The 24,993-nt window shown below is 48.7% G+C and overlaps 2 protein-coding genes across 5 annotated transcripts in view; one reads left to right on the forward strand and one right to left on the reverse strand.

Annotated features, from left to right (window-relative positions):
- Positions 1-251: 251 nt before the first annotated feature.
- On the reverse strand, positions 252-18,686 carry LRRC51 (leucine rich repeat containing 51). 4 transcript variants are annotated; one of them, XM_060176907.1, is made up of 5 exons: positions 18,484-18,685; positions 10,794-10,931; positions 3,263-3,468; positions 1,117-1,265; positions 252-863 (listed from the first exon to the last, which is right to left on the reverse strand). In XM_060176907.1, exons 2-5 carry the CDS (start codon positions 10,873-10,875, stop codon positions 722-724), a joined length of 579 nt encoding a protein of 192 aa, XP_060032890.1. In that variant the 5' UTR covers positions 10,876-10,931; positions 18,484-18,685; the 3' UTR covers positions 252-721. The 4 variants fall into 4 exon arrangements, with proteins under 4 accessions (XP_060032890.1, XP_060032891.1, XP_007527564.1 ...); XM_060176908.1 differs by having other exon boundaries at positions 18,558-18,673; XM_007527502.3 differs by lacking the exon at positions 18,484-18,685 and adding an exon at positions 11,538-11,598.
- A 191-nt stretch (positions 18,687-18,877) lies between these two features.
- NUMA1 (nuclear mitotic apparatus protein 1) overlaps positions 18,878-24,993 on the forward strand; it is a 65,966-nt gene continuing 59,850 nt past the window's right edge. Inside the window, exon 1 of the mRNA XM_060176891.1 lies at positions 18,878-19,012. The gene's annotated coding sequence lies outside the window, so the exon portion shown is untranslated. The remainder of the gene's footprint in view (positions 19,013-24,993) is intronic.

Consider the following 24,993-nt stretch of genomic DNA (forward strand, 5'->3'; position numbering starts at 1 on the left):
GGGAGATGAGGTCCCAGGACTTAGCTGAGACTCCTGATGTGGTGACCTCCAGTTGGATGATAAAACTGAGATTGTCTCGTCTGTAGTGATGGGGCACCGGCAGAGCTGGACAGATTTGAATCTGAAGACAGCTGTCAGTGTTGGGGGCCCTGCCTCAGGTCCAGTGGAATTACAACCCTCTGGGAGGAGGGAGGTGAAGTGGGGGGTGACTGGCAGGCATGCCAGGAACATCTAATGAGTCAGCAAGCAAATATTATCAAACAAATTTATTTTTATCAAATGAAATATTAAACATAATCTCAACATACAAAACACAAGAACGGCTACACTGATCTGATTGGAGGTGGGAGTTCAATGTTTACGGCCTGACCCCTTTACCTTCTGACAGGGAGGCCTCTGAGCATGTCCGTAGAACCTTTTTATTATGTGACATCTGGGTTTTACTGGATGAACCACTGAAGAGTCACGTGGCTCGGGGGTGATGGATGAGCTTCCAGAGCCCTGCTGCAAACCCAGGAGTCCCTTGTCCCAGGCCAGTGGGCCTTCCCACCCACCACTGCCCTCCCAGCAAGTAGGATCAGAGCTGCCGGCAAGCGCCTGGGCCAGAGGGCATGTTTATATCGTATCAGCAACTTCTGATCTGCAGAAAAGCTCGAATTATTTATTGTCTATCCAAATGGACTATGCTCGGGCCTGTGGGACTGCTGAGGTCCCGGTGACCTCAGAGTGCATTGTGCTTGATCCGGACCTTCTTGGACTTGATGTTCATGCTCTTCCACACTTCAGCTGTGATGCGGTCTGCTTTGGTGACCCCGCTGAAGTCGAACGTAGTGATGCGGGGCAGGGTGCACAGCACATATTGCCTGCGGGAAGACTCAGACTGAGGGCTGGCCCCCAACCTCAACTTCAGCCCCCCTCCCCTCCAATTCACCAGTGGCTTCTACCTCTCCAGTATACAAGGCACAGAGGGCTTAGAGTCTAGTTTGGGGCAGACCCAGTGTATCCTGACCATGGTGAGGAGTGTTCTTGGTCCAAGCATGGCCGAAGGGTGGTCTTGGACTTCTCATCTCCCCTCCTTTCTTAGGGGAACCCAGCTCCAGGGGGCAGGGCACTTACCTGTATCCCTTCTCTTCCTCTATGGGGTTGCCATGGAGTGTGAGGCTTCGGAGCCGAGGCAGAACGGCCAGCTTATTCACCTCTCCCAGGCGCTGGATGCTGTTGCCATGGAGATAGAGGACACTCAGGTTGAAGAAAGTTGTCAGGACCTAATGGGGAAGGAAATTGGCTGCGAGGTTGGACAGGGTGCCTGACCCCTGCTCAGAACTGATTGTGGGCCCAGGAAGAGTTGGGGAACTGCTCATCCCGGCTGTAGTAGAGGACTCAGGCCTGCTTTTTGCTTTTTTTTTTCTATTTTCCCTTTTGTTACCCGCTGTTTTTTTCATTGTTGTTGTTGTTGTTGTTACTGATGTCGTTGTTGTTGGATAGGACAGAGAGAAATGGAGAGAGGAGAGGAAGACTGAGGGGGAGAGAAAGACAGACACCTGCAGACCTGCTTCACTGTTTGTGAAGCGACTCCCCTGCAGGTGGGGAGCCGGGGGCTCAAACCGGGATCCTTACGCCGGTCCTTGTGCTTTGCGCCACCTGCGCTTAACCCGCTGCGCTACTAACTCCCTCAGGTCTGCTTTTATTTACCTTTTCATTTACATTTTGTTCATGCTTTTTTTTTTTTAATTTCTTTATTGGGGGATTAATGGTTTACAGGCTACAGTAAAATACAATAGTTTGTACATGCTTTTGTTTGCTTTTTAATGAGAGTACTGCTCAGCCCTGGCACACGGTTGTGTGAAGGATGGAAGCCAGGACATCTAGGCCTTAGGTATAACCACTAGAGCTTTAGACTTAGAAGTATGAGGTTGGGCCCAAGTGGTAGCACAGTTCTTAGAATGCACCTGGTACAGTATGCAAGGACACAGGTTCAAGTCCCAGCCCCCACTTGTGGGGGGTGAGGGGTGGGGAAGTTTCATGAGTAGTGAAGCAGTGCTGCAGGTGTCTGTCTGTCTCCATCCCTCCCTGTCCCCACCTCCCTTCTTGACTTCTCTATCCAGTAAATAAGGAAAAGAAAAGCAAAGAAAAAAGCACGAAGGATGGGGCCAGGCGGTGGCACACTTGGTTAAGCACACACATCACAGTGTGAGGATCCGGGTTCAAGCCCCTGGTCCCCACCTGCAGGGGGGAAGCTTCACAAGTGGTGACACAGGGCTGCAGGTATCTGTCTCTTTCCCTCTCTTATCTCCATCCCCTCTCAATTTTTCTCTTGTCTCTATCCAATAAGAAATAAACAGTTTAAATAAAAAAGCATGAGGTTCTGAGTTTGAACATTGACATCATATAAACCAGAGTAATGTTCTGATTCTTTTCGGGTTTATTTATGGGGAGGGGAGAGAACATAGCAGAGCATCCCTCTGGCATAGGAGGTGCTAGGTATTGAACTTAAGACCTCACACTTGAAAGTCTTGCTCTTTGTCACTATACCACCTCCAGACTATGCCAGTAGATTGCCACATTCTTTTTTTTTTTTTTTTTTTTAACCAGAGCACTGTTCAGCTCTGGCTTGTGGTGGTGGTGGTAGTGGGGGGAATTGAACCTAGGACTTTGGAGCCTCAGGCATGAGAGTCTGTTTGCATAACCATTATGCTATCTACCCTCCGCCAGATTTCCACATTTCTTAATTAACCCTCACCTAATCTTAAAACAGGAAGGTCGAGGTCTCAAGAGGTTAGGAAGATTGCCTCAAAACACAAACCTAGGGTTTTTAATTTTTTATTTGTTTATTTTATCGCCACCAGGGTTACTGCTGTGGCTTTGTGTTGGCACTATGAATGTACTGCTCCAGCAGCTGCTTTTTTTTTTTTTTTCTATTAGACTAGAGAGAAACTAAGAGGGGTTGTGGAGGTAGAGAGGGAGAGACAAAGATAGACACCTGCATATCTGCTTCACTATTCCTGAAGTGTCCCTCTTATAGGTGGGGAGCTGGGGCTTGAACCCAAGTCCTCGCACACATATGGTGATACATGTGCTTAACTGGGTGTGTTACCACCTGGCCACCCAAATCTAGGATTTGAACCTGCATCCATCTGAGCCCCCAGCCACGTGCGTTCTTGCATAGCACCATGCTGCTGTGTGGGATAATGTGGGCAGAGCAGAGGCTGGGCACTGGTGGCTCTGGGCCCAAACAGCTGCACTCCCAGGGAGAGGGACTCACAGGATCGATGGAACTCAAGTCGTTGAAGGACAAGTCAATCCAGGCCAGGTTCTCTGGATGCTCCAGCAGTTGTGACATTACAGTGTTGAAGTCTCTCAGGTCATTGAGGACATTGTTGTTCAGCCACAGGGACTGGGTCAGTGACTTGCCCGACTTCGAGTGCCTTAGTGGGCGAAGCCCTGTCCTTGGCTCTTCGCTTATTAGGTCTGTGAAGACAAATCAGACTTGCATGTGTTGTGTTTGTTTTTCTGCCTTGGGGGCTGAACAGATGGGTGCAAATGATAGGGTCGGGAGGATCTGCAGCCCCATCTGTAGCTAGAGGGGCTGGAATTACATAGTCCCACTCTTTTTTCTTTTCTTTTATCTTTATTTATTGGATAGAAACAGTGGGCCGGGAGGTAGCACAGCAGGTTAAAAGCACATGGCATGAAGTTCAAGGACTGGTGTAAGGACCCCGGTTCAAGCTCCCGGCTCCCCACCTGCAGGGGAGTCGCTTCACAGGCGGTGAAGCAGGTCTGCAGGTGTCTATCTTTCTCTCCCCCTCTCTCTCTGTCTTCCCCTCCTCTCTTGATGTCTCTCTGTCCTGTCTAAAACAGCAGCAGCAATGGCAACAATAACAACAACAACAAGGGCAACAAAATGGGAAAAATGGCCTCCAGGAGCCGTGCATTTGAAGTGCAGGCACTGAGCCCCAGTGATAACTTTAAAGGAAAAAAAAAAAAAACAGCCAGAAATTGAGAAGGAAGGGGGAGACAGAGAGACAGAGACATATAGACACCTGTAGCATTGCTTCGCCACTCATGATGCTCCCCCGAGGTAGGGCCTGGGACTTGAACCTGGGTCCTTGCTCATTGTAATGTGCACTCAACCAGTTGCGCCACTACCCCCCCTTTTTTTTAACCTTCATTGGGGCCATCTGGGGCACCATTACTCCTCGTGGCCACTTTCCCTTTATTCTTTCTATTGTATTTGATAGGACAAAATGGGAGGGCGCTAGAGAGGTAGACAAGATAACTTGTAGACTTGCTTCACTGCTTATGAGATGTCCATCCACCCTGAAGTTGGGGAGTGGGGACTTGAACCCAGGTCTCCTTCCATGTCGTATGGTGTGTTTTCAACTGAGTGTCACCTCCCAGCCCCTCACAGTTCCACACAAGTTCAACGTGACTGTCAGTTCAGGATCCCATCCCCTGGACCCCAGCAGTCAGGGTCAGCTTGGACTAAGGGCCAAAACTTTTCTGTCCCACACTGTTGTGTAGCCCTGTTATATCACCAGTCCAGTGTAGCATCTCTTGTCTGTCTGTGTATGGAAGTAGGAGACCACACTCATAGCACAGATTAGGAGACTTCAAAGCTGGAGGTGTTGGGTTTGAGCCAAGATGACAGCAGTAGCATGAAGCTGACAGCCTGTGGAATCCATCAGTATTAAAACACTACTCTCTCTAGTTAATGCTGACTATGTGTGTGCCAGAGGCAAGACAGACACTCATGAACAAAGTGTAAGGCTACCTGTGCCAAGGTCTTTATGAGTAAGAGGGCAAGGGTGAAGTAGGTGTTTGTGTCTTGGAAAAGCTTGTATGGGTAAGGTGGAGGCAGAGTGGCGATACAGTGTGACAAGTGCTGTAGTTAGTGGAATTGCACAGAAGAGGGACTCCTGAGCCAAGAGCTGAGTCTCAGCGGATTCGGACATGCGGACCAGGCAGAGAGGGCATGAGCAAAAGCAGGTGTGCTGCAGGGCAGGCCTGTAGGTGCTGCACAGGTGGGCAAGGAGGCAAGGAGGAGGGCCCATGAACGAGACAGGGCTAGAAATGTGACTAGGTCTGGGTTGGCTTTGGCGAGTACAAAAAAGGTGGAGAAGTCAAGGAGGTGGTGGAGATGAGGATCTGAAGCCCAGGAGACATGCACTTGAGAACCCTTAGTACTGAGGGTGAGTACAAGTTAGAGAAGTAGGTAAGTGGTTCAGAGGTGGCACAGTGGGGAAAGCATTGGACTCTCCGGCATGAGGATCCTAGTTCAGTCCCTAGAAGCAAATGTGCCAGAGTGATGTCTGGTTCGTCCCCCCCCCCCCATCTTTCATTAATAAGTAAAGTGGATGATGAGGATCCCAGTTTGAACCCCCAGCTCCCCACCTGCAGGGGAGTCGCTTCACAGGCAGTGAAGCAGGTCTGCAGGTGTCTGTCTTTCTCTCCCCCTCTGTCTTCCCCTCCTCTCTCCATTTCTCTCTGTCCTATCCAACGACGACATCAACAATAATAACTACAACAATAAAACAACAAGGGCAACAAAAGGGAATAAATATTAGAAAAAAATAAATGGATGAGGGGCCAGGTGGTGGCGCACCTGGTTTGAGTACACATTAAAATGCGCAAGGACACGGGTTTGAGCCCCCGATCCCCACCTGCAGGGGGAAAGCTTTGAGAGTGGTGAAGCAGGGCTGCAGGTGTTTATCTCTCCCTTTCTGTCACCCCCTTCCCTCTCAATTTCTGGCTGTCTCTACCCAAGAAACAAACATAGTTAAAAAAATAGATGAGATTCCTTAGGAGAGGAACAAGGTCCAGTAAAGAAGTTACTGTAGGGGCCAGGTGGTGGTGAACCTGGATGAGTGCACGTTATAGTGCACAAGGGCCCGGGTTCGAGCCCCCGGTCCCTATCTGCAGGGGAAAAGCTTTGCAAGTGCTGAAGCAGGGCTTGCAGGTGTCTATCTCCCCCCTCTCGATTTCTGGCTGTCTCTATCCAATGAATAAGGATAATAAAAAATAACAAAAAAGTTACTGTATGCTCGGGAGCACTGGGAGAGCCAGAGGACAGCTGTGCAGATGGTCAGGGAGTCCACAGTTGAGATGAATCATGAGACAAGGACTGGGCAGTAGTCTTGGTGCCTCCAAGTCCCCAGTGAGCGTGGTGAGGGCTGTTTGAAGGAAAAGGCAGGAGCCAGGAGCAAGAAGCTAGATTGGAGTGAGCTGGAGAGTGGAGTGAAAGTATGGAGATGCAGGGAGGGAGCATAAACAACACCCTCAGAAAGTCTGGCTGAGGAGAGAGTAGAGGATAGAGTGGTGTTAGAGTCCACTCCCTACACACTTTTTTAATGTATTTATTTTCCCTTTTGTTGCCCTGGTTGCTTATCATTGTTATTGTCGTTGTTGTTGGATAGGGCAGAGAAATTGAGAGGGGGAGAGAAAGACACCTGCAGACCTGCTTCACTGCCTGTGAAGCGACCCTCCTGCAGGTGGGGAGCCGGGGACTCGAACTGGGATTTTTTTTTAATTATTATTTAATAGATACTTATTTTTTCTCCTTTAGTTGCCCTTGTTGTTTATTGTCATCATCGTTGTTATTATTGCTGTTGTTGTTGTTGTTGGATAGGACAAAGAGAAATGGAGAGAGGAGGGGAAGACAGAGGGGGAGAGAAGGACACCTGCAGACCTGCTTCACCGCCTGTGAAGTGAATCCTCTGCAGGTGGGGCTCGAACTTTGCGCTATATGCGCTTAACCCGATGCTCCACCGCCTGTCTCCCTTCGAACCGAACCAGACATCACTCTGGTACATGTGCTGCCAGGGACTGAACTCAGGACCTCATGCCTGAGAGTCCAATGCTTTCTCCACTGTGCCACCTCCCGGACCACTGTGAACCTGGATTCTTATGCCGGTCCCTGCACTTACTGCCGTATGTGCTTAACTCTCTGCACTACCGCCTGCCCCCCTTAAATTATTTATTTATTTTTTGTCATCATTGGTTCTTCCCTGTTACAGGATTCTTCAGTTAGAGACAGAGACGGAGAGCTCTGACACACTGAGGCTTCCTTCAGTATGGTGAGGGCTGGACTGAACCTGCATAGTGAGTGAGCAGGGCACAGCCTGTGCAGTGTCCTAGCCAGTGGTTTTATCAGGGCACTACTCAGCTCTGACTTAGAGTGGTGTGGAGGATTGAACCTCAGAGTCGCAGGCATGAGTCTTTTTGTATGAACATTGTACTAGCTCCCTCATGCCCATGTCAGCTATTTTCTCAGTAAACCCCACCCCCAACATTTCTGACAAGTGAGATCCCTGCCATAGTCAGTGGGAGAGCCAAAGTGCAGTTCTGGACAGAGAAAAACGTTTTGCCTTGTGAGTCAGGAGGTGGTGTAGAGGTTGAGGCCTTGGACACTTAAGTATGAGGTCCTGAGTTCTATCCCCAGCACCACATGCTAGAGTGAAGCTCTCTTAAGTGCTCTCCTCTCTATCATTCACACACACACACACACACACACACACACACGATTGTGCCTGTTTCCCATTAGACTTGTGGTTACTCGTCTGAAGTTGCCTTCAAGGAAGGAAGTCCGTAGTACATGCAAACCTGTCCTGTCTTCTCCCTCCCTTCAGTTCTTAACACACTTCTCTCTTTCAGGCTCACCCACTGTTAAACTTCCTCTTGTCAGCTGCAGGTCAGGCACCATCCAGCAGATGGCGCTCAGCCTTACTCCCTGAGTGAGTGAGGCCTAAAGTTGGGGGGAGGTTGCAGAAGGATACTGGAGTGGAGTACCCCAGCCTATGAATAAGCTCTTAATCCTGACTCAAACTCATTATCTCCTGTCTCTGAACCCTGAAATAAAATGGGAAAGAAAAGGTCACGTCAGGACAGCTCCATATGGACCAGTACCCTGTCCGATGAGGCACTGCCTAAAATTTGAGGCTGCCTGGGGCTCCTGTTTCAAAGGTGAGGAAGGTTGTGAAGGTTGTTCCAGTTCACCACTCCCTGCAAATTCTACCAGGATGCTGTGTTCTCGGTCAAAGTTGCCTTATTCAGAAGAGACCAGGGAAAATTTAGAAACAACCAGAAATAACTCTGGGAGAATTGAGGGTTATTGAGCCCCCAAACCTGGGGAAAACTCCACCCTGGAGTTCCCCACTTACAGGGGGAAAGCTTCACAAGTGGTGAAGCAGTGCTACAAGTCTCTCTTTGTATCTCTCCCTCTCTCCCCTTCTGTCCCTCCCCCTCTCTCTTCCCTTTAAATTTCTCTGTTCCATCAAAGTTAAAAAAAAATTAAAAGAAACCGTATCAAAGCTTCCTTCGGTATAGTGGGGGCTGGGCTCAGACCTGGGCTGCACACATGGCAAAGCAGCATGCTGTGCACAAGAGCTATTTTGCAGGCCTGGCTTCATCTATGAAGATGTTACCAGGCTGCTTTTAACATGTGTCCTCAGAGGGCAGGGGTTAGTGAGATGTGAAGAACTGGCACGGCCCATCCCTCACACCATGAAGGAGGGGTCGAGGACATGTGCAGGAGGACACTTCCTTAATGCTGCAGCCTCAGGAGCCTTAAGTTGAGCCTCATGGGCTGGAGCTCATACAGCCTCTTAAAGTCACTGCTGTTTCAGATTCTGTTAACACTCTGGTGGTTAATCCAGCAAATAGCATGCCCAATATCCCTCCAACTGCCTTGTCCTTTAGCCTTGATTTTTGAGTGTGTTCTCTAAGCTCTGGGGAGCCTGACAGGCCACTTGGACTTGGCTGTGGCTCTCTTGCTCCCCTCCCTACAATGCCAACACACACACAACGCAGACTTTGGCATATGTACAGGTGTGCTTAACAGCTGTTCAGTCAATATTTAACTGCTGAATGAAAGGATGAACGATTGGATATAGACATATTGTAGAATGCTTTTGGAGTTACATTTGGTTACAGTAGCTTGTGTGTCACCCTTATCCTGGGGACCTCACCGAGGACAAAGCTGCACCCTCTGCCAGAAGTTGGAAATTGCCAGGGGAGGTAGTGGCCATAATTCCTTCCCTCCTCAGCTTTTAGAAACAGTCATTATTGCAACTCTAATCCTCATGAAATACAGACTCAGTCATGCCCAAGAACGATCACGGTAGGCTGGCATGCATTCATGAAAGAACTCATCAGAGAACAAATGTGAATCACTGTTGTGGCTGATGCCAATTTAAGTAGGCACCCTGAGCCCAAGCCAAGGCTCCTAACTCTGCACCCTGGACTTTAATGTCATTGTCTGAGAGAAGGCTAATATGCCGGACGATAGAGCTAGAACGTGGATGCTAACCTTGTTTTCTAACGGCAAGTTACTATACAGATTAAAAAAGGGGGGTGTTAGTCGACCCTATAGAACATATACTGTAGTACTTGTGAGGGCCTTGGCAGTGGTGTTTAAGCCCCCAGCTACCACATGGGAGCACCATGCTTAGGGGAAGCTTCACATCTGGTGGAGCAGTGCTGTGGTGTCTCTTCTCTGTGTCTCCCTCTCTATCTCTTACCCTCTACCTGGAAAAAAAGAAGAGGCCATTGGGAGTGGTGGGATTGCACAGGTGCAAAGAGCCAAGAGGAACAGCTTTCTGGGAAGAAGCATATCCCTTTGAGAATACGCTAATACTGAACCTCCCCTTTGCCCCACTGGAGTACTAGAAGACACTGGATGGTAAAATGGGAGCAAGTGAAGCCATTGCTGGACCTGCATTAAGATGAGGGAAGAAAAAAAACCAACTTGGATATGACTGTTGTGGATAAAAAAAAAAGTAATGATTATTCACAATGGAAACATGGTGGGCTGAGGAGGTAGCATAATGGTTATGCAAGATTTTCACATCTGAGACTCCGAAGTCTCAAGTTCAAACTCCAGCACCACCATAAGCAAGAACTGAGCAGAGCTCTGTTAAAAACACTGCCCCCCCCCCCAGGGAGTCGGGTGGTAGTGCAGTGGGTTAAGCACAAGGACCAGATAAGGATCCCGGTTCAAGCCCTGGCTCCCCAACTGCAGGGGAGTCGCTTCATAAGTGGTGAAGCAGGTCTGCAGGTGTCTGTCTTTCCCCCTTTCTGTTGTCCTCTCCTCTCTCCATTTCTCTCTGTCCTATTCAACAACAATGACATCAGTAACAACAATAACTACAACAATAAAACAATAAGGGCAACAAAAGAGAATAAATTAAAAAAAAAACACTGACCTCCCCCCCCAAGAAGAAAATATGCAACTTGCTAGTGAAAGATGTGGCTTGCTTTCCCAGTGATGGGAACAGGTCTGGGCTCTCAGAAGGGAACTGGCAGCTTCTGAAAATGATCAGTCACTCTGAGAGCCTACTGGTTCCTTTCTCTCTCTCTCTCTCTTTTTTTTTTTTTGCCTCTGGGGTTATTTTTCAGGCTTGGTGCCAGTACTAGGAATTCACTGCTCCCGGAGGCCATTTTTCCCATTTTGTTGCCCTTGTTGGATAGGACAGAGAGAAATCAAGAGAGGAGGGGAAGACGGGGAGAGAAAGACAGACACCTGCAGACCTGCTTCACTGCTTGTGCTGCAGGTAGAGAGCCGGGGGCTGGAACTGGGATCCTTATACCGTCTTTGCTCTTTGTGCCATGTGCACTTAACCCACTGAGCTACTGCCCGCCCCCTAGTTCCTTTCTGAAAAGGCTAAACCCTTTCCACCTGCTCCCCACTAAAGATAATAAGAAAGGGGGCGGGACAAACCCTGCTGCACGCAGATGAGAAGACACTGGCTGGCCGTAGCCTGTGCAGTGGGGAGCAGAGTGCGGTGCTGAGGGCTGACCTTGGATCACGTGGATGCTTCGGAAGGAGAAGTCAAGAGGGGGCTCTTGGACCGAAGTGTTCATAGAGTCCTGTTTACTCATAGTTCAGGCCATCATTTGTCAGGTGGAAGGATGGGCCCTGGGAGTCCGGGTTTAGCCTGGAAGGACAGAGACAGACTGGTGTTCCAGCTACAAGGAGCACCAGCCCATGTTTCCTGTAGCCTGCCCTCCACCCCACCCCCACCCCCACCCCCACCCCCACCCCGCTCTCTCTTGCTCCACTGCAGGTCTGCCAGGCTGCATCCCTGTTTTCAGATACTGGTTTCAGTTCCTTGCGTTGGCTGAGCACTTTCTCTTTCTCAGAGCACCTTCCCATCCTTTACATTTGACACCTCACCCATTTTTACTCCCTAAGCAGACAAAAACCAGACCCCTAAGTTGCAAGCACTTGCCCAAAGCCAAGCCAGCGAGTCAGTAGTGGTCAGCAATTGTGTCTCCTGAACCCTACACTGAGGCCCCTTCTACTGCACAGAAGTTACCATGGAGGTTGTCTTGGTGCCTCCCCACTGGTGACATCAACTGGGCCGCTCTGTTGTTTAACAAACCCCTGAGGGCTTGCGGCAGATCTGCCTGGTGTCTGCCCTGTGCGGTCTGACCCACTGAAGACTTGCTCCTGTCTCTGCTTGGGCATCTGTCCCATTTTTCTTTCCGTCCTAGTCCTGGATGTAGTCACATGTATATGAGTCTGCCTCCCTACCACTCACCTGTCACTGGTGCCTGCAACTTCACCACTAAGGATTCATTCTTTTGTTCTGGGGTTGTCTCCTATTAAAATGGAAATACTGAGAGGGTGTTTAGTAGTCAGTCCTTTCCAATGTTACAAGCCATGTGGTGTGACTTGTTTTAGCAGATGCTTTCCAATTTGTTAGCTGAGTAAAGCTGGTGATTTTGAGAGACTGGAGAGAGCCCATGAGAACACTACTCACCTGGGAAGCTGAGAGCTGAAGACACACTTTACCAAGGGGTTTTATATGTGATATAGCAACAAAAGGCCCAGTGATTTGACGAGTGCATGTCACAGTCAGTTTCCCTTGCCTTACTTTAGCCACTGGTCCAGGTCTGATTACATGATGAATCCAATTTTTTTCTTCCACTTTTGTTGCCCTTATTTTTTTATTGTTGTTGTTATTACTGTTGTTATTGATGTCAATTGTTGTTGGATAAGACAGAGAGAAATAGAGAGAGGAGGGGGAAGACAGAGAGGGGGAGAGACAGATAGACACCTGCAGACCTGCTTCACCACCTGTGAAGCGACTCCCCTGCAGGTGGGGAGCCAGGGCTTGAACCAGGATTCTTCTGCCAGTCCTTGCGCTTCGCACCATGTGCGCTTAACCCGCTGAGCTATGGCCCAACCCCCCCCACACACACTTTTTTTTTTTTTTTAATCAGAGCATTGTTCAGCTCTGGCTTATGGTCCCGTGGGGGGGTGGGGGGGGACTGAACCTGGGATTCAAAGTCTGTCATGAAAGTCTTTTCACATAACCATTAATGCTATCTCTCCTGCCCTTTTTCCTCTCAATTTGATGGGACAGAGAAATTAAGATGGCAAAGGGAAATAGAGAGATACTTGCAAGCTTCCCCCCATGCAAGTGGAGACTGGGGGTTTGAAACCTGAGTCCTTGTGCGTGGTAATATGCACTCTACCAGGTAATCACCCCAAGGTCCCCTCACCCCATGTGTCTTTTGTTTTTGCATCAGTACTTGGTGCACTTTTCTCGAAGAGTAAATTTTTAAAAAAGATTTATTTACTTATATATTCCCTTTTGTTGCCCTTGTTTTATTGTTGTAGATATTATTGTAGATATTATTGTTACTGATGCCGTCGTTGTTGGACAGGACAAAGAGAAATGGAGAGAGGAGGGGAAGACAGAGAGGGGGAGAGAAAGATAGACACCTGCAGACCTGCTTCACTGCCTGTGAAGAGACCCTCCTGCAGGTGGGGAGCCGGGGTTCAAACTGGGATCCTTACCCCGGTCCTTGCGCTTTGCGCCACGTGCGCTTAACCCGCTGTGCTACAGCCCGATTCCCCTGAAGAGTAAATTTAAAAAAAAATTCATTCCCTTTTGTTGCCCTTGTTGTTTTACTGTTGTAGTTATTATTATTGTCATTGTTGGATAGGACAGAGAGAAATGGAGAGGAGGGCAAGACAGAGGGGGAGAGAAAGATAGACACCTGCAGACCTGCTTCACTGCTTGTGAAGCAACTCCCCTGCAGGTGGGGAGCTGGGGGTTTGAACCAGGATCCTTATGCTGGTCCTTGCGCTTTGCATCACCTGCGCTTAGCCCGCTGTGGTATCCCCCGACTCCCAGAGAGTAAATTTTTAAATGGAGGCCCCAATAGCAGCCAGATGTATTTACCAGTTGAGAAGGATCATTAGTCTTTTTCACTAAACCAGCAGTCCAGGCTGTGTTTTGTTCATCATCTAACACAAAACCCGACTTACAGCAAATACCCAGGAAGTGTCTGAGAAGAATGAATGAGAAAGTGCCAAGCACAAGGTTTTCTGTTTTGCGAGGGTTAATGCTAAGCTTGTCTTTCAGACACTCAGCTTCCAGGTTCAGCTGTTTCAGTCCACAGTTCATTCACAGGAAGATATTCAACTCTCAACATTTGTTGAGTGCCTTCTGCCTTGTGTCTGACCAGAAGGAAGCAAGCCACAATACAAATAATAAAGCCCTGTCTAGCTTACGTGTAGCAAGGCCTGCTGGGCTTCTTTTCTTTTCTCTTCTCTTCTCTATTTTTTACCAGAGCACTGCTCAGCTCTGGCTTATAGTGGTGCAGGGAACCTGGGATTTAGGAGCCTCAGGCATGAGAGTCTCTTTGCATAACCATTATGCTATTTCCACTGCCCTCCTTTAAAAAAAAAAACAAACTTATTTTTTCCCCTTTTGTTGCCCTTATCATCGTCGTTATGAATATTATTGTTGTTATTGCTGTTGTTGTTGGATAGGACAGAGAGAACTGGAGAGAGGAGGGGGAAGGCAGAGAAGGGAAGAGAAAGATGGACACACCTGTTGACCTGCTTCACCACCTGTGAAGCGACTCCCCTGCAGGTGGGGAGCCAGAGGCTCGAACTGGGATCCTCAAGCCAGTCCTTGTGCTTTGCGCCACCTGCGCTTAACCCGCTGCGCCACCGCCTGGCCCCCCCGCTGGGTTTCTATAGATAGTGGCAAACTGGCCTGCAACCAGTTCCAAATAAGAGCTACATATTCAAGGACTTCTCTGTTTCTTTTCTTTTCCTTTCTTTCTTCTTTTTAACCAGAGCACTACTCAGCTCTGGTTTTATGGCGGTGTCGGGCAGGCGAAAATTCTACCACTGAACCACCCATGCACCAGTTCTGGCAGTGTTGAGGATTGAACCTGGAACCTTTGGTGCTTCAGGCATGAAAGTCCTTTTGCATAACCATTGGTGTACACCCTCTTTCATGTTTCAATACTCAACTCTAGAGTGCTTTCTTCAGTCAAGCCTTTTCTTTCCAGATGAACCTAATCAGTGTGTCTTACGTTAGATCAATTTATTTATTTATTTTCCCTTTTGTTGCCCTTGTTGTTTTTCATTGTTGTTGTAGTTATTATTGTTGTTGTTATTGATGTCGTTGCTGTTGGACAGGACAGAGAGAAATGGAGAGAGGAGGGGAAGACAGAGGGGAAGAAAAAGACAGACACCTGCAGACCTGCTTCACTGCTTATGAAGCGACTCCCCTGCAGGTGGGGAGCTGGGGGCTCGAACCGAGATCCTTATGCAGGTCCTTGCACTTTGTGTCACCTGTGCTTAACCTGCTGCGCTACCGCCTGACAGATCAATTTCTTTGATGGTCTCTGTTGATGGTCTCCAGTATATATTCTTTTTTTAAAAAAAATATTCCCTTTTGTTGCCCTTGTTTTATTGTTGTAATTATTATTGTTGTTATTGATGTCGTTGTTGTTGATAGGATAAAGAGGAATGGAGAGAGGAGGGGAAGACGGGGAGAGAAAGACAGACACCTGCAGACCTGCTGCATTACTTGTGAAGTGACTCCCGTGCAGGTGGGGAGTCGGGGGCTTAACCCGCTGCGCTACTGCTCAAGTCCCTATATATTCCTTTTTACTCTGAGACTTCATTGTCCCACCTGTTCTGGTACTGAACTCATGTGACTTGTTCTGACCAACTGGATGTTGGTTAACATTAGGCAGACTTGACAGAGTGCTTGCCTGCTTGCTCACTGTCAGTGCCATGAGTACATGGCAGGTCTGTTTGGAGCGATGCACAGAATGTATAGGTGAGAGAGGTGTGAAAGAGAGAGCCGCTGACATCCCAGCTGAGATCATCCAAGAGTCAGCCTATCCCAAGTCAAAATCACAACAGTTGCCCAACTCACAGAGGAGTCATGAGTAGAAGAGACATGACTCAGACTTGGAAGCAATAATAAATGCTTACTATTTCAAGTCACTATGTTTTTTTTTTTTTTTTTTTTTAACCAGAGCATTGCTCAGCTCTGGATTAAGGTGGTGCGGGGGACTGAACCTGGGACACAAGCGGTGAAGGGATGACAACAATAAAACAACAAAGGCAACAAAAGGGAATAAATAAATGCATAAATATTTTTAAAAAATTATTGGGGGTTGGGTGGTAGCGCAGTAAGTTAAGTGCACATGGTGCTAAGCGCAAGGACCTGTGTAAGGATCCCGGTTCGAGCCCCTGGCTCCCCACCTGCATGGGAGCCGCTTCACAAGTGGCTGGTCTGCAGGTGTCTGTCTTTCTCTCCCCTTTCTGTCTTCCCCTCCTGTCTCGATTTCTCTGTCCTATCCAACAACGACATTAATAAGAACAACAATAATAACCACAACAATGATAAAACAACAAGGGCAACAAAAGGGGAAAAAAATGGCCTCCAGGTGCAGTGGATTTGTGGTGCAGGCGCCTAGCCCCAGCAATAACCCTGGAGTCAAAAAAAAATTATTTGTTAATGAGGGAGAGAACCAGAGCATCACTCTGGCAAGCAACCACATGTTTGAGAGCCCAAGGCTTTCTCTACAACACCACCTCCTGCTGGATTCCTATCATATTCTTTTTTTAAAAAATTTATTATTTTTTCAATTTTTTTTTTTTACTGGATAGAAACAGTCAGAAATTGAGAGGAAGGGAGAGGCAGAGAGGGAAAGAGACAGAGAGACACCTGCAACCCTGCTTTACCACTCGTGAAGCTTTCCCCCTACAGGTGGGGGCCGGGGGCTTGAACCTGGGTCCTTGCACATTGCAACACTGTCGCTCAACCAGGTGTGCTACCACCCGGTCCCTAAATTTATATTTTAACGAGGAAGAGATCAGAGTACTGCTCAGGTCTGGCTTATGGTGGTGCTGGTGATTGAACCTGGGACTTTGGAGCCTCAGACAGGAGACACTCTTTGCATAACTATTGATTATGCTATCTATTCCTGCCCATATTAATTTCTTTATAACTTATTTGCTGTTCCCTCTCAGTGAGCTTAAGGGCCAGGAAAGAAGTCAGATTTCTCTTTTTTAAAATTATTTATTTATTATTAGATAGAGACAGAGAGAAACTGAGAAAGGAGGGGTAGATAGAGAGAGACATCTGCAGCACTGCTTCACCACTCCTGAAGCTTTCCCCCTGCAAGTGAGGACCAGAGGCTCGAACCTGGGTCTTTGTGCACTGTAATGTTTGTGCTTAGCCATGTGTGCCACCGCCTGGCCCCTAGACATGAGATTTTCTTACCCAACACTATCTTACAGTCACTCTGGCAAAAAAATGGGTGTCACTAAAGACTTGCTAGACAAGCGAAACAAACTAGCTGAATGAGGCCTTGTTTCTAGGGAGGCTGACAAACCCAGGAGGCTGCTTTGCTCTTTATTTTTGGTCAGTCTTTCCCAACTGCTCCTCTGCCTCATGACCAGAAGCAGGTTATAACCCAGAGCCTTCCTCATCTGTCCAGACTGACTGGAAAAAGTGGGAGGAGCATACCTGTCCTGGTTTGGAATGTTCTGAAATTGTTGGGTTACTTACTAAACATAGTAGACCTGTAATGAAGGCCCCGAAAGGAGCGAAGCTTTAGAGAAGGGACCCTTGGAGGAGGGCTGGCACGGAGAGGCCTGTTCCTGGCAGGACGTCTAATGAGCCTGTGTGGGAAGAACCTGCTGATACTGAGGACGGTCTACTTGGGGGAGCTTCTTGCTTCAAGGAAAAAAGGTAGTTCAAGTTCATTAAAAAATTCTGTATCTCTAGAGTTAGGATATGTGATTTAATCTAAATACATATATATATATTTATTTATTTTTCCCTTTATTGGGGGGACATATTTATTTTTAACCAGAGCACTGGTCATCTCTGGCTTATGGTGGTTCTGGGCATGGAATGTGGGACTTCTGGTGCCTCAGGCTTGAATGTCTGTTGCTGTCTCCCCAGCATCAATTACCCCCACATCTTGAAGAGAGTTTTAGCTCATCAGATGTAAACCCAACCCATGGTCTGGGAAGATGACTCAACTGGTAAAGCATTATACTTAACATGCCTGGTTTCCTGGTTTAATCCCCAACACTGCATGTGTTAGAGTGATGCTGTCTCAAGAATCTCACATGTGTAATAACTATTTTTTAAAGGTTTTTTTTTTTTTTTAGGGGCCAGGTGGTGGCGCACCTGGTTGAGCGCACATATTACAATGTGCAAGGACCCTGGTTCTAGCTCCCAGTCCCCACCTGCAGGGGGAAAGCTTTGTGATTTGTGAAGCAGGTGTGTCTCTCCCTCTCCCTCTCTCTCACCCCCTTCCCTCTTGATTTCTGGCTGTCTTTATCCGATAAATGAATTTTTAAAAAATTAAAAGACTTTTTTTTTTTAATGGAGAGAGGGGTGGGGGAGGAGACAAGAGAAATAGACACACACACCACCAGCGCATCACCCTGCCACGTGCATACCAGGAAGCAAACTCTGGACATCAGGCTTGAAAGTTCAATTCTTCATCCACTGTGCCACCTCCTGGGCCACCAATAAAATAAATGCTGAAAAGAAAACTACCTTGTGTTTCGGGATATTCCAGATCTCAGGGTGTGTCAGGGATTTGAGACATTGATGTCAGGGGGTTCATATTTATGGTGCGGATATATATATAGTTTCATTTTAATGACAGAGATACAGAGAGACTGAAGCACTGCTCAGCTATGGTTTATGGTGGTGCTAGGGATTGAACCTGTGAGTTAAGAGGCTCAGGCACAAGTCTTTTTGCGGCCTGGGAAGACAGCATAATGGTTCTGCAAAAAGACTTTCATGCGTGAGGCACCAAAGGTCCCAGGTTCAATCCCCATCGCCAACATAAGCCAGAGCTGAGCAGTACTCTCTGGTCTAACTAAAAAATTAAAACAAAAAAAAACAAAAAAATTTTTTTGCATAACCATTATGCTATCTCCATCTCTCCCGCCCAGTGGGGAAAGACCTTAAACACCCACAAGTGCATGTGGGCTTGTATTTCAGCTCCTGCGCACGGCGCCTGCCTATCCTGTTTGGGCCAAGTCTCTGGTTCACTGTAAATCGGAGGAAGGAGGCAGGGACGGGGTCTCGGGTCTGCTGACAAAGCAAGTCCTTAGTCGGTAACTCGACCCCTCCCGTCTCCTTCCATCTGTCGTCCCCGAGCGCGGGCCTCCAGATCCCCAGCCTGACTCACCCGCCATCGCTTCCCCAGCAGCCTCCTGCGTGCCTCTACCTCGGTGTTACTCAGCGTAACTCCATGGCAACTACCTCACGTCCTTGCTGGACGCCGTAGGCACAGCCTCGTGCCTACTGGGACGTGTGAGCATCCCGGGGTGGGGCTCCAGGGCGCCGGGCGCCGCTGGGACTTGTAGTCGCCTCTACGCTCCTGTGAAGGGCGGGGTCCGGAAGTAGCGAGACCTTTTTTTTTGCCTCTTCCCACTTCCCTTTCCTGGGTCCTCCTCGGCGACGGGAGCCAATCAGAGGGCGGCGTGAGGGGGCGGGGCCGTAGTTTAAACTGTGCGCTCACCGCTCTAGCGCGAGCCCGCGGCCAAGTACGTTCGGCGACGCTGCGCGCGGCCGAGCGGGAGCGCGCAGCCAGGTAACCGGCGCGGCGTTCTACCTGGGCACCCGCGGGGATGCCCGGGCCCCGAAGGGCTGCTGGGAAAGCGGCTGCGAGCCCACGGCCTCCGGCGTAACCGAGGGGACAGCACCCGCGCGCAGGGGTAAGGCTCTAGGGCGCGGGCGGGGCGTGCCTGGCTGTGGGGGGCACCCTGTGCCGTCGCGTCTGGGGGCGGGGGCCGAAGAGGCTGCCGAAGGACCCGGAGGCGGGGAGTCCCGGGGCGCGGCGACCCCGCGCTGGACAGTGTTTAGGGAACCCTGGGCACCCCTCCGCCGGCCGCGGCTCCGTCCTTGCGGTGCTCAGCGACCGGGGCTGCGGGTTGGAGCCTCCCGCGCCCGCTGCGCGGCTGGCCGCCTCGGCTCGCGGGTGGGGGCTCAGTGACCGTGAACCCGCCGCCGGCGCCGCCGCTTCGCCCCGCCCCGCCCCGCGCCCCCCCCCCCGGGATGACGGAGCTTTGCTTTTCTCATCTGCTTTCCTCAGTGTGGTGCCTCGGAACCAGCCCAGGACCTCATTCATGCCCAGCACCACCGCCGACTCCCCAGGCCAACTTTTTGCATGATTTTCTTTCTTTCCTTACTCCGGTCGGTGTGCTTCGCGCCATGTGCGCTTAACCCGCTGCGTTACCACCCGGCCCCCAAGATTTTCTGTTTTAAAAAATATTGATTTGTTCAACAGAGACAGAGATTTAGACGGGAGAGGGAGATCTGGAGGGAGAGAGACAGAGACGCCTGCAGCGCTGCATCACCACTCATGAAGATTTCCCGCTGCAGGTGGACCAGGGGCTTGAACCGGGGTCCTTGCGCACTATGTATCTGCTTAATCAGGTGTTCCATCGCCTGGCCCCATTAATTAATTAATTAATTTAGTCTTCCTCCTCTACTTTATCTTTCTAATCACCAAATTGACTTCTTTGTCTTTTTGCTGGTGGGCCTCTCTCCTGAAACACACTCACTGTCACTGTCTCTGTCTCTCTGGTCACTGGGACTTCGCCAATTCTAGGTTGACTTTTTCAGCTAGAGAGACACGTACCACAGCAAGGAAGCTCCCCCAGTGTCACAGTACCCCCATGTGGGTACTGGGTATGCAGACCTGTATCTGAGGTCTACATGGCAAAGCAGGTGCCCTCCCTGGGGAGCTGCCTCGCCGGCCCCACCTCGCCTGTATATTTAATTTTTTGTTACTGCTCTGATTTCTGCTTCACTCTGTCGATGCTTTCAGTTTGTTGAAGTTTTCTTCCATTGAACTTTCCATTTTGGTGAGCTTTCTCAAGATCGTAGCTTGAATATATATATTTTTTATTGTTGTAGTTATTGTTGTTGTTATCGATGTCGTCGTTGTTATATAGGACAGAGAGAAATGGAGAGAGGAGGGGAAGACGGGCAGAGAAAGAGACACCTACAGACCTGTCTTGCCAGTGAAGCGACTCCCCTGCAGGTGGGGAGCCGGGGCCTCGAACCGGGATCCTTATGCTGGACGTTGCGCTTCGCTTCGCGCCACCTGCACTCAGCCCGCTGCGCTACCGCTTTAATCTTCTTTGGGCTGCATTTGGGGCTTTTAAGCTGCTGTGTTGATCCATCAGTGCAGGTAATTTCCTCTGTGTTCTTGCTGTGTTTGATTGTGAGGATGAGGCCCAGCAGTCTGTTCTGTCAACTGGAAGTTTGAAATTACTGGTGTATCACAGACTGGTACAAGAACAGGCTTGCAGGCTGGCCTTGCCCCTGACTCCACCCCCAGGGTCCGTTGCTATGGAGACTGCCTTCCAGTGTGACTGCTTTGGGCTGCAAGGATCCTTAAATGGCCTTGGCTCTGCCTCTACCTCAGTGGTTCTGTCTTAGCTTCCCTTTCCTGTGACTTGAGAGGTGGCTCAGTGGCTATCACCTTGGACTTGGGGCACGAAGCCCAGAGTGTGACCCCCGACGTTATGCGTACTAGGGTGATGATGCTCTGGTGTTCTCTCTCTTTCATTCCCTCCCTCATATTAGTAAACAAATGTTAAGGCCAAGAGATGGCTCACCTGGTAGAGCGCATGTTACTATGCACAAAGATCCGGGTTTGAGCTCTAGGCCACCCCATGGGAAGTGGGGAAGCTTTTTTTTTTTCTTTTTAAATATTTATTAATTCCCTTTTGTTGCTCTTGGTTTTTTTTTTTTTTTTAAGTTGTTGTAGTTATTGTTGTTGATGTCGTCATTGTTGGATAGGACAGAGAGAAATGGAGAGAGGAGGAGAGAAAGACACCTGCAGACAGTGAAGCAACTTCCCTGTAGGTGGGGAGCAAGGGCTCAAACCTGGACCCTTATACCGGTCCTTGCGTTTTGTGCCACGTGCGCTTCGTGTGCCACGGCACTCTGCGCCGACTCCCAGTGGGGAAGTAGAGTAGAGTAGTACTACAGTGACCCCCTTTCTGTCTCCTTATCTCTTGCCCTCTATCTAGAAGAAAGAAAGGAAGAAAGGAAGAGTCACTGGGAGTGGTGGAGTTGTGTAGGCACCTATCTTCATCAGTAACCTTGGTGGCAAAATAAACAATCCCTTTCCTGCCTCTGCAAAGTTGTGGGCAAAGAGTTGTAATAGAATTGGAGTTGACATCGGTCAAGGCTAGTGGGCAGCTTGGAGAAGCTGGAGAGGAGGGGAAGCCAAGCGGGAGAGTGGGGGTCTGAGGAGCGGCTCTGTTTCCTTTGCTGCCTGGCTGCTTGCTGGGCCTTTCTCCTTCACTGTAGGAACTTTATTTTTAAATATTTATTTATTTATTCCCTTTTGTTGCCCTTGTTGTTTTATTGTTGTAGTAGTTGTTGTTGTTACTGATGTCGTCATTGTTGGATAGGACAGAGAGAAATGGAGAGAGGAGGGGAAGACAGAGGGGGAGAGAAAGACAGACACCTGCAGACCTGCTTCACTGCTTGTGAAGTGACTCACCTGCAAGTGGGGAGCCGGGGCCTTGAACCAGGATCATTGCGCCAGTTCTTGTACTTTGCGCCACCTGTGCTTAACCCACTGCGCTACTGCCTGACTCTCACTTTTTTAAAAATTTATATTTATTTATTTATTTTCCCTTTTGTTGCCCTTGTTGTTTTTCATTGTTATAGTTATTGATGTCGTCGTTGTTGGATAGGACAGAGAGAAATGGAGAGGAGGAGAAGACAGAGAGGGGGAGAGAAAGACAGACACCTGCAGACCTGCTTCACCACTTGTGAAGTGACTCCCCTGCAGGTGGGGAACCGGGGGCGTGAACCGGGATCCTTAGACCAGTCCTTGAGCTTTGCGCCACCTGCACTTAACCTGCTGCGCTACCGCCCAGCTCCCTCTCACTTTTTTTTTTTTTTAACCAGAGCACTGCTCAGCTCTGGTTTATGGTGGTGTGGGGGATTGAACCTGGGACTTTGGAGCCTCAGGCGTGATAGTCTGTTTGCAGAACCATTATGGTATCTACTCCTACCCCATTTCTCTTTTTCCACATAACAATCTAACACCACCCCACCCCCAGGTCCATCATGTTCCAGGACCTGAACACTCTCCCCAACCCCAGAGTCTCTTACTTTTGTGCAATACACCCCAAAGGGAATTTTATAGTGGCATTGGTGCTTTATAAAGTATCAAGCATGGGGGGCCAGGCAGTGGCGCACCTGGTTATGCACTCACACTACAGTGCACAACGACCCAGGTTCAAGCCCTTGGTCCCCACCTGCAAGGGGAAAGCTTCATAAGTGGTGAAGCACAACAGCAGGTGTCTGTCTGTCTCTCTCCCTCACTATCTTCTCCCCTTTCAATTTATCTCTGTCTCCAGTAATCAATAAAAAATGTTAAAAATAAAAAAATGTATTAAAAGTAAAGTATTAAAAGTAAAGTACGTAGTAAGTGCATTAAGCGGCTACCTCCTCACTCAGCACTAAAAAACAAAGGAAGGTTGGGGTTCTGAGACCCAGGGGTCTGGAGGGACCTGGAGGAGCCGGGCCCTGATTCTCGGAGGAGAGGTGGTTGCCTGGCACTGCTGCTGCTCGAAGAAGTGGTGGTGTCTTCATAGTTTTAATTTGCGTCTCTCAGACAACCAATGAATTGGACTATTTTTCATGACTCTTGGCCCTTTGGCTCTCGTCTTTGGTGTATATTCCGTTCATATCCTCTCCCCATTTTTGAATAGTGTTTTTCTTCTTTTCTTTTTTTCCTTTTTTTTTTTTTTTTGCCTCCAGGGTTATTGCTGGGGCTTGGGTGCCAATCCACTGCGCCTGGAGGCTGTTTTCCCCATTTTTGTTGCCCATGCTGTTATTGTTGTTATAGCTGTTGCTGCTGCTGCTGCTGTTGGATAGGCCAGAGAGAAATTGAAAGAGGAGAGGAAGACAGAGAGAGAGAGATAGACACCTGCAGACCTGCTTCACCGTTTGTGAAGCGACTCCCCTGCAGGTGGGGAGCTGTGGGCTCGAACCGGGAACCTTACTCCCGGTCCTTGCACTTATGCTGATGTGCTATTGCCTGGCCCCCTTGGATGGTAGTTTCCCCCCCCAGGGTGCTGCTTAGCTCTGGTTTATGATGATGCTGGAGATTAAACTTGGTAACTTTGGTGCCTTTTTGCATAACCATTATGTTACCTCCCCAGCCTCTTTTTTTTTTTTTTTTTTTTGAGTTTGGTGAGCTCTATGTTAAAAAAAAAAATCTTGTGGGAGTTTGGCGGTAGTGCAGCGGGTTAAGTGCACATGGCACAAAGAGCAAGGACTGGCTAATGATCCTGGTTCGAGCCCCCGGCTCCCCACCTGCAGGGGAGTCGCTTCACAAGTGGTGAAGCAGGTCTGCAGGTGTCTGTCTTTCTCTCCTCCTCTCTGTCTTCCCCTCCTCTCTCCATTTCTCTCTGTCCTATCCAACAACAACGACTTCAATAATAAATTATTACAACAATAAAACAAGGGCAACAAGAGGGAATAAATATTTAAAAAAAGACTAGAGTATTAACAAGTATTTGAAATATTATTTTGTAATGTTCACAGTGAAACATTGCATAAATATAAAAATTTAAAACTTTTAATGCTTCATAATTCTTTTTAAAAATTTTTTTATTTTAAATTTTTTAAACTTATTTTTTATTTTATTTATTTATTCCCTTTTGTTGCCCTTGTTGTTTTATTGTTGTTGTTATTGATGTCATTGTTGGATAGGACAAGAGAAAAATGGAGAGAGGAAGGTAAGACAGAGAAAGGGAGCGAAAGATAGACACCTGCAGACCTGCTTCACCGCCTGTGAAGCGACTCCCTGCAGGTGGGGAGCCGGGGTCTAGAACCGGGATCCTTAAGACGGTCCTCGCACTTCGCACCACCTGTGCTTAACCCGCTGTGCTACAGCTCGACTCCCAATGCTTCATAATTGTCTTATGCCCCAGTGTAGCTTTTTTCTTTGATTTCTTTTTCTTTTTCTTTATTAGTGATTAAATAATGATTGATAAGATTGTGGGATAAGAGGGGTACAATTCCACACAGTTCCCACCAGCAGAGTTTCACATGCCTTCCCCTCCATAGGAAGCTTCCCTGTTCTTTATCCTCCTGGGAGTATTATGGACCAAAGATCTTTATGGGGTGCAGAAGGTGGGAGTTCTGGCGTCTGTAATTACTTCTCCCCTGGACATGGGCATTGACAGGTTGATCCATATCCCCAGTCTCTTTTCTTTTCCTAGTGGGGTAAGGCACTGGGGAGGTGGGGTTCCAGATCTTATTGGTGAAGTTGTCTGCCCTGCCCAGGGAAGTCAGGTTGGCATTATAGTAGCATCTGCAACTGGGTGGCTGAAAAACATTACCATGTGAAGCAGAATTATTTAGTAAATTGTTTAGCACTGCTCCACTCTCCGCAGGGAGACTGGGTCAACATACTCTGCCGCTCGAGGAAGACTGGTCCTGAAATGAGTGCAGCCTAGACTGGCCTTAGCTATGACCGTGGGATGTGAGTTCGGACTGGCGGGGATGTAGAGGTTACACAGGCTCCTGTGCTACGTACGGATAGACATGGGTCCTAGGTCAGATAGATGGGGGTTTTAGTTAACGGTATTTATATACTTTCCCCGTATTTGGGAGCTACTCGCTGCCCTGATCCAGCTTTCTAGTCCTATCTCCA

This window comes from Erinaceus europaeus, chromosome 17 (genome assembly GCF_950295315.1).
Source record: "Erinaceus europaeus chromosome 17, mEriEur2.1, whole genome shotgun sequence".
NCBI lineage: Eukaryota > Metazoa > Chordata > Mammalia > Eulipotyphla > Erinaceidae > Erinaceus > Erinaceus europaeus.